The sequence below is a fragment of the Aricia agestis genome, chromosome 12 (assembly GCF_905147365.1).
Source record: "Aricia agestis chromosome 12, ilAriAges1.1, whole genome shotgun sequence".
NCBI classification, from domain to species: domain Eukaryota; kingdom Metazoa; phylum Arthropoda; class Insecta; order Lepidoptera; family Lycaenidae; genus Aricia; species Aricia agestis.
Window position 1 is genome coordinate 11,091,590 of NC_056417.1, and position 13,514 is coordinate 11,105,103.

General features: G+C 34.7%; 1 protein-coding gene across 3 annotated transcripts in view; it reads right to left on the reverse strand.

Moving 5' to 3' along the window:
* Positions 1-12,990, reverse strand: part of LOC121732383 (Down syndrome cell adhesion molecule-like protein Dscam2) — a 75,550-nt gene extending 62,560 nt beyond the window's left edge. For all 3 annotated transcript variants that reach the window (XM_042122251.1, XM_042122250.1, XM_042122249.1), the window contains exons 1-2: positions 12,798-12,990; positions 4,218-4,434 (exon numbers count right to left, since the gene is read on the reverse strand). In XM_042122251.1, coding sequence (XP_041978185.1) covers positions 4,218-4,434; positions 12,798-12,804 — 224 coding nt within the window. In that variant the 5' untranslated portion in view covers positions 12,805-12,990. The remainder of the gene's footprint in view (positions 1-4,217; positions 4,435-12,797) is intronic.
* Between the last annotated feature and the right edge of the window lie 524 nt (positions 12,991-13,514).

Genomic DNA, 13,514 nt, shown 5'->3' on the forward strand with positions numbered 1-13,514 from the left:
TCATTTAAGATAAAATGCCGCTCAGTATAGAAATTACATTTGCCAAATATTGAAAAAAATGTAGGACGTAACGTTGACACTCAAATAGATATTAGGTCGCTCAAAAATTATAAAGCTGCTCATTTTGTATTTTAAGTAACTCAAATATATAATTTCTAAGTTGCTGTTCTGTTAATTTCTCGTCACTCACTCTCAGTCGCTCAAATAGTAATTCTGTAACCCAAATTTAGTAATTTTGACACCTAAAACTGTAATTCACAGTCACTCGATTAAATACTACCCCTTTAAAAATATATTTTGTTACATTAGAAAAAATTTAGTTAAATAGAGAGTTTTATTTTGTTTATATTGGTTTGTTGTATGTATGTTACCTACATACATACAACAAACCAATATAAACAAAATATAACTATCAGAGAAGTTGGATCGTAGGCAGATGCAGACATACGTTATTTGGTCATACCCATAAAGTTAATAAGCCTAGCGGAACAGAGAAACAAAGGCCTGAGCAGGAGAGATGTCACTATCAGTAACACTGTGTGGTAAAAAGAGACGTGTGATACATGACAGCAGAAATCTTTTTTTTACGTCCAGTCACCAGCACGTTGACAATAATTTAATCTCATAGAATTCATGTTCAATCATGCTTGTGTAAGTGTATACGTACATATATTTTTACACACAGATGTAAACTAATTTCGGTTTCGTTTGACAGCTCGAGATTGTTGCTCTATTCCGCTACATTGACTTGACATAAACCGACCAAATGAGGTTGATCCATCTGCCTATGAATCAATTTGTGACCTGTCGGCTCGGTTGACATAACACGACCAAATTAAGTACAACATGTGCTTAATAAACTTCTCTGATATTACCTATGAAGTTGAATCACGTTATCTACACATAGATGGATCTCTAGAACTATGCGGAACGTCAAATGATATGTGGTATAACTAATTCCACTTCCCCAATAAATTAGCAGAGTTTCCAATCGCACGGCGCTGGGAGCTAGCGTGTTAGAACTTTCTCCATATTCGATATTGACTGCTCGTGATATCTGAATCTTATCCTCTCTATCTTTATTGAAGTTTCTATTAGTTTGTAATGATAAATATGGGTCAAAAACCACGGGTGTACGTGGGAGAGCCATGCTTCGGCACGAATGGGCCGGCCCGACCGGATAAATACCACGTTCTCACAGAAAACCGACGTGAAACAGCGCTTGCGCTGTGTTTCGCCGAGTGAGTGAGTTTACCGGAGGCCCAATCCCCTAACCCCTACCCTATTCCCTTCCCTACCCTCAACTATTCCCTTCCCTTCCCTTCCCTACCCTCCCCTATTACCCTATTCCCTCTTAAAAGGCCGGCAACGCAATTGCAGCTCTTCTGATGCTGCGAGTGTCCATGGGCGACGGAAGTTGCTTTCCATCAGGTGACCCGTTTGCTCGTTTGCCCCCTTATTTCATAAAAAAAAAATCGAAAGATGTATTGAAAATTGTCACGAAAGGTGTTCAACATGTCGGTTGAGTGCGAGTCAGACTCCCGCACGAAGGGTTTCGTTATCGAGTATCGAAAGTAAGGAAAAATGTGTTTTTTGTTCGTTATTTATTTTATTTTAATTTTATTTTATTATTAAATATTGAAATATTGAAGTACACATGTCTATAAATGAGGATTTTGTGAAATTTTCAAGTACCTACCTCTACATGTTGTCATTATGGATTACGAGCTAAAAAGGGCAAAAAAATCACGTTTGTTGTATGGGAGCCTCCCTTAAATATTAACTTTATTTTGTTTTTGTTTATATTTGTTGTTATAGCGGCAACAGAAATACACAGTCTGTGAAAATTTCAGATGTCTAGCTATAACGGTTCTTGAGAGCCTGGAGACAGACAGACAGACAGACGGACAAACATTAAAGTCTTGGTAATAGGGTTCCGTTTTTACCCTGTGGGTATGGAACCCTATTACCAAAAACAACACCATATATATCAATATCCTACCTCGAATGTCAAATGTCAAAAAAACCTTAACAATCCCAAAGACCCCAACAAACCCCAATAGCTTTTTGTGTCCTGTCATGTCAAATAAAAAGTAGGTAAGTATATGAAAAACATGAAAAATATTTATATGATCAAACAAGAACATTGTTTCTAAAATCAATGTTAAGAAGAACACTTAGGCATCTTGTCTAAAGGTTGTATTTACTCCAATATGAACTTTCTTAATTTACAAGAGAATTCCCTGAAATAAGAAGATAAAGGACGTCAAAAGCATTAAATACTGCAGGCGCTTAGGCAACTTCGTTACGGAGTTTTTACAAACTTTACCAGATTATTTTACTTTTATAATTATTTTAATGAAATTTTATTTTCCTGCGCAAAATTTTCTTTATAAACTTTAGGTACTTGTTTGCTACTTTAATGTTTTGTTTTTTATTTTTCAGAAAATAGGTAGATGATTGGTAAGTTACAACATAATATTCTAATCGGCTACAAAATAAAAAAAAACAAAGTTAATTATAAAGAAAGCAAAATATTATATGCACAAACACAAAATAAGATATTAACTTCCCACGTCCTACGTTTATGAAAAAGTTAAAAATTCCAATAGAAGCGCCGAGCTTATAAAATGTACAGTACACAATTAAAGCAAGTAGCTGGCGCCTGTCAGCAAAAACTTCACAAAGTAAAATATAAAACAAAGTATGGAGATAATTAAATTAAAAGTGAAGTGAAAGCAAAGGGAATGCGAAAGCCTTGACAGGTGGAGCGTCTTCCCCGGGATTCAGCTTTTTGCTTGTGTTAGCGAATACTGTGGTTTTGTCTGTTGAATTTGTTAAACAAATTACTTTAGGGTATGTAGTACAGAAATAAAACAAGATAGAACGGCTAAGCGGGTGGAATACGCGTGTTTCAATCTTGCACAAGTGAGCAAGATTTGTTGAACGTTCATTTAATCAGCGCGCACGTCTCGACTTGATTACACCGGAGCGGTTGTGCAAAAATCCTCATTATGCAGTGTCTAATTGTAAAAACAGAAGTACGAAAGTGAATCGGTCAAAGGGAGGTATTTCTTTCCACGGGTAAGTTATTTGTTCTAACTAAATGCAAAGCAAAAATTGACACGATCGATTCCTTAGCAACGCACGCGCGTCGCTGTTCTATCTTGATTTATTTCTGTGGTATGTACATAGAATTATGTAGTGGATCTTATATACTTGTAATTAAGACTTTGTCGATACGTGTATTTGAAAACAGACCACATTTAGAAGCTCATAGCAAGGCAACTATCGTTCTTACCCTAGGCTTTTTAAATTGTGAGACAAGAAGAATCCGGTATTTCCACTACAATTTTGCGAAATTTACAAACTTCTTGAAATAATAATATAATTATTCTCTGTTGAGAAATTTCCTTGGGAAGTGGTGTATAATCCTTTAATCAGGCTAACCTTCGAAAGATTATACTCGTAAGTAGGTAGGTAAGAGAAATAATAATTATTAGAATACTGAGTAAAACGTTTTCAAGAATAGAACCCACATATTATGTATACTATACACACATAAATACAACCTACATAATATATACTATCAGAGAAGTTGATTCCTAGGCAGATGGGGGACCTACGTAGTTTGGTCGCTTTACGTCAAATCCAGCCGACAGATCACAATTATTAAATTGACATGATCCGACCAAATGACGTTGGTCTGTCAACCGCCTAGGAATCAATTTCCTAGATGGTACACTATATTGCATATGATAATTAGAACATCAGTGTCTTTAACTACTATAATAATATTATAATTGTGCTTGTATCTGTATTTTATGAGATGTCCGAAACTCCGTTGCGTAGAAATAGGTTTATCGCGCAAAAAACTTACGCTGCCACGTTAAAAACTATCCTTCTACTGGTGCATCTTATCCCGGACCTGAAATTACCCACCCACCAAGAGCACCGGGTAAATAATGATAGCAGTGAGACACAATTTCATATTTATATTGTCAGTGAGGTAAGGATATGGAAGGAATTTCTCACAACGTCAGCGAATCGGCTACCAATCTCCTTGCTCACCTCAATCCCGGTATAGTAGTAATTACCTGTCCCTCAGCCGTCACCCAGTGGACCTCAGGCTGGGAGTGTCCACTGGCGCGGCACACTGCGTGCGCCCCCCGCGTCATCGGCCACAGCACCCCGGTTACCAAGCTCCTTGTACTCACCTTAATCCCGGTATAGTAGTAATGACCTGTCCCTCAGCCGTCACCCAGTGGACCTCAGGCTGGGGGTGTCCACTGGCGCGGCACACCGCGTGCGCCCCCCGCGTCGCCGGCCACAGCACCCGCGGGGGAGGCTCCACAGTGAAGTGAGGCCGCTTGTCCCCCGAGCTCGCGGCCAGCGCGAGAGATGCCGCTACCAGGAGCCATTGCAGATGGTGGCCTGAGAAAGACATTGCATGATTAATGATTGTTGCATAATTATGCAGTATGATGAGATCAAAGTCTGTTTGTTGCATACTCAACGAGAGATGCGATGGCTAGTCCCATGGAAGCTTGTGGCCTGAAGAAGACAGTGTGATATGAAAGTCTGTTACTTGATTTGAATTTAAAAGAAGGCTTTCAAACAATATTATTATGATTTCATCATTCTTTGTTACGTTTTACATAATATGTATTATTATTACATTCTTTAAGACCATTGTACTCCATAACTTCTTTTGCCAAAAGACATTATAGTCAGGGATCCCAAGAACAATTTTTTTTATTACTAATAGTAACCACAAAATATTTAAGCTTTTTTTTGTAAGTGGCTTCATTTTGATAAGACAAACATCAATTTTATTTGCGTTAAATCTCGAAAGTGGTAGCTAACAGAGATATAAAGGATTTCATACTTTGATTTGATGGTCCTAAAATGTATATTGTTCTATTTGTAGGACAATATTACTCTTAAATTAAATAACTATAAATTTATCAATAAACAAAAAAATTGCTGGTTAGGGTTTCGTTTTAGGGTTCTGTAATCAACAAAACTGGTTGACTACGGAACCCTAACCATCTGATTTTTTTGTATGTTGATAGGTTAATAGTTATATAATTTAAGAGTAACATTGTCCTACAAATAGAACAATCCATATTTTGGGACCATCAAATCAAAGTATGAAATCCTTTCTATCTCTGTTAGCTACCACTTTCGAGATTTTTCGCAAATAAATAGTTGTTCGTCTTATCAAAATGAAGCTACTCACAAAAATTTGCTTATAATAATAAAACAAAAATATTTTAGGGCTCCCTGACTATTACAAATAGGTTTTTATTTAAAATCACACCAAGATATTGAAGGTCGTAGATAAGGAAAGTATCAAAATAAAAAGCATTTTTTTTACATGTCTATTCGTTTAGTTCATTAAAGTATTATTTAAATAAAGTTGTAATATACAGGGTGTAACAAAAATAAGTGATAATACTTTAGGGTGTGTACGTGTTCCTTGTAGAGAGTTCACTGTGAAAGTAGCAGCTCTGAAAGACGATTTTTTTTCACTTTAATGGGCAAGGGCGTCACGAGTTTCCCATACAAAAGTGAAAACATTTTTTGGTCTTTCAGCGCTGCTACTTTTACAGTGAACTCTCTACAAGAAACACGTACACACCCGAAAGTATTATCACTTATTTTTGTTACACCCTGTATAGTATATATTATGAAATATAGAGAATGTTATATAAAAGTGCTAACGAAGAATGTCAGTTGTCTGCATAAAAATATTACCAATACATTTTTGTAGTCACCGGCTATGTAACAAACAGCGCTCCTGTTTGCACTTCATAGCCGTAAAAGCTTTTTAATACTGAATATTGCTACTACAAATATTCGAGACTACCTGTTGCCCGCGACTTCGTCCGCGTTAAGCATAGTAGATCACATCCCAAGTATTATTTATTATACAAAAATATTCAATATACAGAATTGACTTTCCTACGATTTTATTATATATAGATGTTCCGCGCGGCTTCGCTTGCGGAATATATTGCGGTATTTCACGCAACCGTACATTTTGCAGCAAAAAAACAGCCTATGTCCCTTCACGTAGTCTATTCTTCATGTTTGCCAAATAACATAAAAATTGCTCCATTAGTTCATAAGATAATAAGCAATTCCATATAATTTCCCCCGTTTTTTCCAAATTTTTATCTATTTCTTCGCTCTTATTAGTCTTAGCGTATAAAATATAGCCAATAGCCTTCCTCGACAAATGGGCTATCTAACATTGAAAGAATTTTTTAAATCAGACCAGTAGTTCCTGAGATTAGCGCGTTCAAATAAGCCAATTCATATAATTTCCCCCGTTTTTTTCCACATTTTCCTCTATTTCTTCGCTCCTATTACATTTAGCGTAATAAAATATAGCCTATAGCCTTCCTCGATAAATGGGCTATCCAACAGTAAAAGAATTTTTCGAATCGGACCAGTAGTTCCTAAGATTAGCGTGTTCAAACAAACAAACAAACTCTTCCCAATTATAATATTACGTATAGATGCAAGTATAACTGAATTGAAAGTACGAACTAGTATCTAATTTAAATATTCAGAGCATTTCTCCACTTAGTGTCTAAACACACTAAGCCGAAGTTACGCGGCGGAAATTCCGCATGATTACGCTCGCAATGTATTTTAAACTAGCTGTTACCCGCGACTACGTCCGCGTCAACAAAATGTTGAATACATAGGTAAAAAATAAAAAAGTAAAAAAATGCACTCTTCCTTTTTGGAAGTCGGTTAAAAAGTAGCCTAAGTTACTCCTTATTATATCAGCTATCGGCCAATAAAAGTCCCGTCAAAATCGGTCCAGCCATTTCGGAGATTAGCCGGAACAAACAGACAGACATACAGACAGACAAAAATTCTAAAAATTCTTATTTGGTGTAAGTACCGTATAAATATTCATATACATGTAGTAAAAAACGGTTATTTTAATATTACAAACAGACACTCCAATTTTATTTATATGTATAGATGTATAGATTTCCGCGCGGCTTCGCTTGCGTAATTTAGGAATTTCACGCAACCGCACATTTTTCCGCCAAAAATAGCCTATGTCCCTTCACGTGGTCTATTCTTCATGTTTGCCAAATAACATAAAAATTGCTCCAGTAGTTCTTAAGATAATAAGCAATTTCATATAATTTCCCCGTTTTTTCCACATTTTCCTCTATTTCTTCGCTTTCATTAGTTTTAGCGTGATAAAATATAGCCTATAGCCTTCCTCGATAAATAGGCTATCTAACACTGAAAGAATTTTTCAAATCGGACCAGTAGTTCCTGAGATTAGCGCGTTCAAATAAGCCCTTTCAAATAATTTCCCCCCGTTTTTTCCACATTTTCCTCTATTTCTTCGTTTTTATTAGTCTTAGCGTGATAAAATAAAGCCTATAGCCTTTCTCGATAAATGGGATATCTAATATTGAAATAATTTTTCAAATGGGACCAGTAGTTCCTGGGATTAGCGCGTTCAAATAAGTCCTTTCATATAATTTCCCACATTTTTCCACATTTTCCTATATTTCTTCGCTTCTATTAGTTTTAGCATGATAAAATATAGCGTATAGCCTTCCTCGATAAATGGACTATCCAACAGTAAAATAATTTTTCAAATCGGACCAGTAGTTCCTGAGATTAGCGCGTTCAAACAAACAAACTCTGCAGAATTATAATATTATAAGTATAGATTACCGATGACACACTATTCCGTCGCGTTCCGTCCGTATAATATTGTATGCGTTTAACATTGCGGACGTAATCATAAGGAATTTCCGCCGCGTAACTTCGGCCTAGTGTGTTTAGACACTCAGTGTCTAAACACACTAGGCCACATGAGTTCAGACATAGCTATTCTGAACTCATGACTCATGTGTTGTTATCCATACTTCCATATTATCCATACTATACTCAATATTATAAATGCGAAAGTGTGTCTGTCTGTATGTCTGTTACCTCTTCACGCCCAAACCGCTCAACCGATTTTGCTGAAATTTGGCATGGAGATACTTTGAGTCCCGGGAAAGGACATAGGATAGTTTTTATTCCGGAAAAATGTACGGTTCCAGCGCGATAAACGAGTTTTGGCGCAACGGAGTTACTGGCGTCATCTAGTAAAACTATAAATTTATTGTTAATGGTAAATAACCATAGCCTCCTATAATGATAGGAGGCTATAATTATTTTAAAAATATTATTTGCAAATTACCCATCGACTTGGTCCATCGGCATTGTTTTCATATTATGGAAATTTAAAATTATACGTCTAATTCTGAACAATTGTCGTTACCTTGTAATAATGTTTTTGTATCTTTTGAATTTATATCAAATTCTATTGTTTTTTTTATCGTTGCCGAGTAAAATTTAATTTTAATTTCATCTGACTTTGCCATCGATCAGAAAACGTTTCAAAGTAAAACACTTGAGAAAAAGGAAATTAATTTGAATAATACAAAGATGTAACAAGTATCTAAATAAAGACCAAACATATTATTATTAAGTTTAAATTTAGACACTATATCTATAAAATATATTTTGTAATTATAATTATTTTGATGGTGATATCTATATATTATAGAATCTGTTTCAGTCGAGAATCCCAAGATTGGAAAACTTTATTACGGACTCGTCACGTCATACAAGGTAATATATTATGTGAATTAAAGAATATTGTAGCAGTAGATATACAACGTGACATTTTAGAGGTTGTTTTCCTGCAGCAGAATGATTTACCTATAGTAGTACTATCGAATCATCCAAGTTATTTTTTGAAAATTAATATAGAGATCGCCCAATGCATCTGTTACATAATACGACAAGTACAGTACAAATTGTATAGATTTTCATTAGAAAAAGAATAAGAACAAATAACAGATTTTTTTCATGTATTGTGCAGTGTGCTACATTGGCTAAACTCGTGTTGTTTATTTTTTGACACACGCCCCTGAAACTTCGTTTGAAATATTATGTCGCTACTGTCGTGCACTTTCCGAGAGCGGCTATGACCCGGCCAAATTTTATTTTTGATTCGAATAAAAAAACTTCACAAATCTATTATACTACTAAGATAGAATCATTTTACTGCGGGAAAACGACCATTAAAATTTTACGCAGTATTACATTATTATATTAAAAAATATATTGTTGTTTATATTATTATTATCACTAGATGACGCCCGCAACTCCGTTGCGCCAAAATTCGTGTCTCGCGCGGGAGCCGTACACGTATTTTTTCGGGATAAAAAGTATCCTATGTTTATTTCAGCAAAATCGGTTTGGGCGTGAAGAGGTGATAGACAGATAGACAGACACACTTTCGCTTTAAAATATTAGTATGGATTGACAGATTAAACTACACTAGACAGCAATCCAATACCTTATTATTTTAGGAAGCACGAAAAACAAACCTCATACGATACCTTGAAAATGCGGAATCCTAATATTTTAATGTATTCGGTGTGTTCACGCTGTCGTTACGGATTTGCGGGAATCTGCGGAATTCTCCGGAATTCGGTGTTCTCAGCCCGGATTTACACATTGAGTACTTTTATCCTCAAAAAATTGAATCCCAAAGTAGGGTTTTACGTGATTATTTTCACCGCACCGATCACTTCGGAAAAGCAAATCAATATTTTTGTAGCTTCCCATCTAATTATGACTTGAATTTTCGATACTATATAATAAGAGGAAGAATTTGTTTGTTTGTTTAAATTTAATTGACTTTGAGGTTACTGAGTGTTGAAGGGATTTTCAGTAATAATTGAAGACTTGAGTGGACGAAGTGGGTAACTTACAATTTTAAAACCGACGTTTTTCGCACAAATGGAGGTTTTAGGGCCGGAAAAAAGATTTGAAGTAAAAAAAAACTTCATACACTTTTTCTTTAATAAAAAATTCAATTCGATACTAATAAAATATCACAGATTTATTCATTTCTTGGCAATCGGATATAGGTAGGTTCCGAAACTAGTACAGTAATACGTAAGTACGGTTCAATAAATATTTTTAAACATAAACTTAAATCTCATTTTCTTAATATGCACTAGCTTATTCCTGTCACATCTCTGCTTTATCATCAATAATCATAGTTAACTGTCAACATAAATAGTCCTGGTTTTAGTAATAGTTAGTAATAGTTTTAGAATTTGTCTTAGTTTAAGTAATATAAGCACTAGTATTAGTTTAGTCTGCGCACCTACACGATTTTTATATCATTCCAATTTTCTATCGTATCTACAAAAGGTTGACTGGTAGAGATTGCTTAGTAGCAATAAGTTCGCCTTTTGTACATCAATTAGTAATATTTATTATTGTATCTTTCGTATTATGTACTGTATTTTGGTGTGCAATAAAGAGTTATATTATTATTAATGCAATTTAGCACAATAATGAGTAGAAAATTATTGAGTATATGACTATAATATTATACAGAAAAATAGTATAGTGGCTATAGCAAACAATCATTTCTATGGGGATGTTTGCTACGCTTTATGTAAATTATAAAATACTAGACAAGGCCCGCAAGTCCGTTGCGCCAAAATTCCTTTGACATATAGACAAACGAGAGATACTAGGGAAAAAATTTTTTCGGATTGGGCTAATTTTAGTCTTAAAATATTCTTCAAAGTCCACGGAAGGTTTTAAAGTAACACGAAGTTCACCGGGTAGTCTAATATATAAAATTCTCGTGTCACAGTTTTCGTTTGCCATACCATACTCCTCCAAAACGGCTTGACCGATTTTGATGAAATTTTTTGTGCTTATCCGGTATCTATGGGAATCGGCCAACATCTATTTTTCATCCCCTTAAATGTTAGGGGTGGTCCACCCCTAAATTTTTATTTTTATTTTTTAGACAAAATTTTTGATTTCTATTTTTTTATGATACAACATAAAAAATAGATACAATCCTCAATTTTCACCCTTCTACGATCAACCCTTATTTTTAATAGCCATTTTAGTAATTTAATCATTTTTCCTCTCCGGTCGAAAACTGATCAATCGTCATTTCATTAGTTATCCCCGCCAGTGCACTTCTGTTGAATAAATAATAGTAAATTATTGCAACTCGAGACTGACGGCGACCATGGTTTTTGCGACGGGATAGCGATGGACGTTGCCATGGTGACATACTTATTTAGTCACTTCAATAAAATAATACGGGCGAAATACTTTATATGGCAAAGAAACGTTTGCCGGGACAGCTAGTATTATATAAAATTTTCGTGTCACAATGTTAGACCGCGTACTCCTCCGAAACGGCTTTACTGATTTTTACCAAATTTTATATGCATATTCAGTGGGTCTGAGAATCGGCTACTGGGTACTATTCATATTGATAAGTGCATTTGTTGAATAAATAATAGTAAATTATTACAACTCGAGACTGACGGCGACCATTGTTTGTGTGACGGGATAGCGATGGACGTTGCCATGGTGCCGTACTTATTTAGTCACTTCAATAAAATAATATATATAGATAGGCGAAATACTTTATATGGCAAAACAACGTTTGCCGGGACAGCTAGTAGTAGTATAAAAGTAGCTATAGATTACGCTATTCTTTACAGCATACATTTTTTATGTTCATAAACAAAACTTTCAGGGTTTTTGTGACTGTTTGTAGATCTAGATATTTGTGTGAATATTTTTACTCTAAAGAAATAACATTCCATAAATGTAAACAAACTCTGATTAAGATTAGTGCGCATTTTTGACTCGTGTAATGAATATGGTGCATTCATTAATCATTAATTAAAATTATTCACCCCAGTTACTCGGGAACAGATTAAGTTTTCCAATTATAACTAATCAGAATATATCTATACATCCATACATACATATACATACATACATATACATACATACATACATACATACATACATACATACATACATATATACATACATACATACATACATACATACATACATACATACATACATACATACATACGTACATACATACATACATACATACATACATACATATAAATAAAATTGGAGTGTCTGTTTGTAATATTGAAAGAACCGTTTTTTACTAGATGCATATGAATGTATTTAGGGTACATACACCAAAACAACATTTTTTACAATTTTTGTCTGTATGTCTGTCTGTCTGTCTGTCTATTTGTTCCGGCTAATCTCTGAAATGGCTGGAGCGATTTTGACGGGACTTTTTTGGCAGATAGCTGATGTGATAAGGAGTAACTTAGGCTACTTTTTAACCGACTTCCAAAAAGGAGTATGATATTTTTTACTTTTTTATGTTTTACCTATGTATTTTACTCCGCCGTTTGTGGACCGATTGTCAAAATTCTTTTCTTGTTGCATAAGATATGGTCCAAATTACCATGTTCATAATGTTCATTCTTTGTAATCAACTTATCACATTTTTCGCGGGTAACAGCTAGTTCTGAATATATTATGATTTACATAATTTAATCTATTTGACACAAAAAAATTATTTGTAGATTTCAAAAGTTGGTCATAAATTTATTGCAATATTCTAATTAAATTCTTGTGCATCTAAATTCTCTATAATACAAAATTATTTTTTGCTTATTTGCTATATTTTTTTCTGCACTTCTCATATTATGCTTCCTTCACTTTTCATATTTTTACAAACAAATAAATATATTCTTGTATATTATATAAATTACATCTATTTTATTTATCATCACGAATTTCCAAAAATTACAACTACTGACATTTACTTACACAAAATAAAACTTTTCATCTCCAACTTTTAACACAAACAAAGTACTAACCTGTCATTCCGTCACACTTCTCACATCACAGTCAACTGTCACTCATTTTCACATCAAGGTAAACTTTCCTCAGTCAATGGTAAACTTCTCTCAGTCAATGGTAAACTTCTCTCAGTCTATAAACTATTCTCAGTCACGGCTAGTAAAGTTTGCTCGCGTCGGAAGTGTCGGAGTGGCGCGAGGCGTGCGCCGCGCTTCGTTCTCGCGGCCGCACTGAGCTCGGCTGCTCAATTATTATTGTCAACAAAGAGATAGCTGCGATTTTGAGTAGTGCTTAGATAGCATAATAAGGTTCCGATTAGTATCATGTTATAGACCAGGGGTCACCAATTATATTCGCTCGGGGTCCGTTTTAAGAAATAAAATGACCTTCGCGGTCCACACATTTAATTTTTTTTTAACAAATGTAATTACGGAAATAACAAAGGTATATTTTGTTTGTATCAATGAGAAAAGTGAACATTTTTGTTGCTGTAGGTATGTCGAGACCGAAATTTATTTTTAACGAAATTCATCTTCGAACATAATATTAGTATTATGCTTGGTCTGCACAGAATGGGTCGGCGGTCCGGATGCGGACCGCGGTCCGTCATTTGGTGACCCCTGTTATAGACTTTCGGTTATTGTCTCTATTTACTAAGATAAGGTTAATAAAAGGAGCCTGGAATAAATATTTATTTATTTATTCAAAGATGAGTTCATCCTCTGAGAAAAATA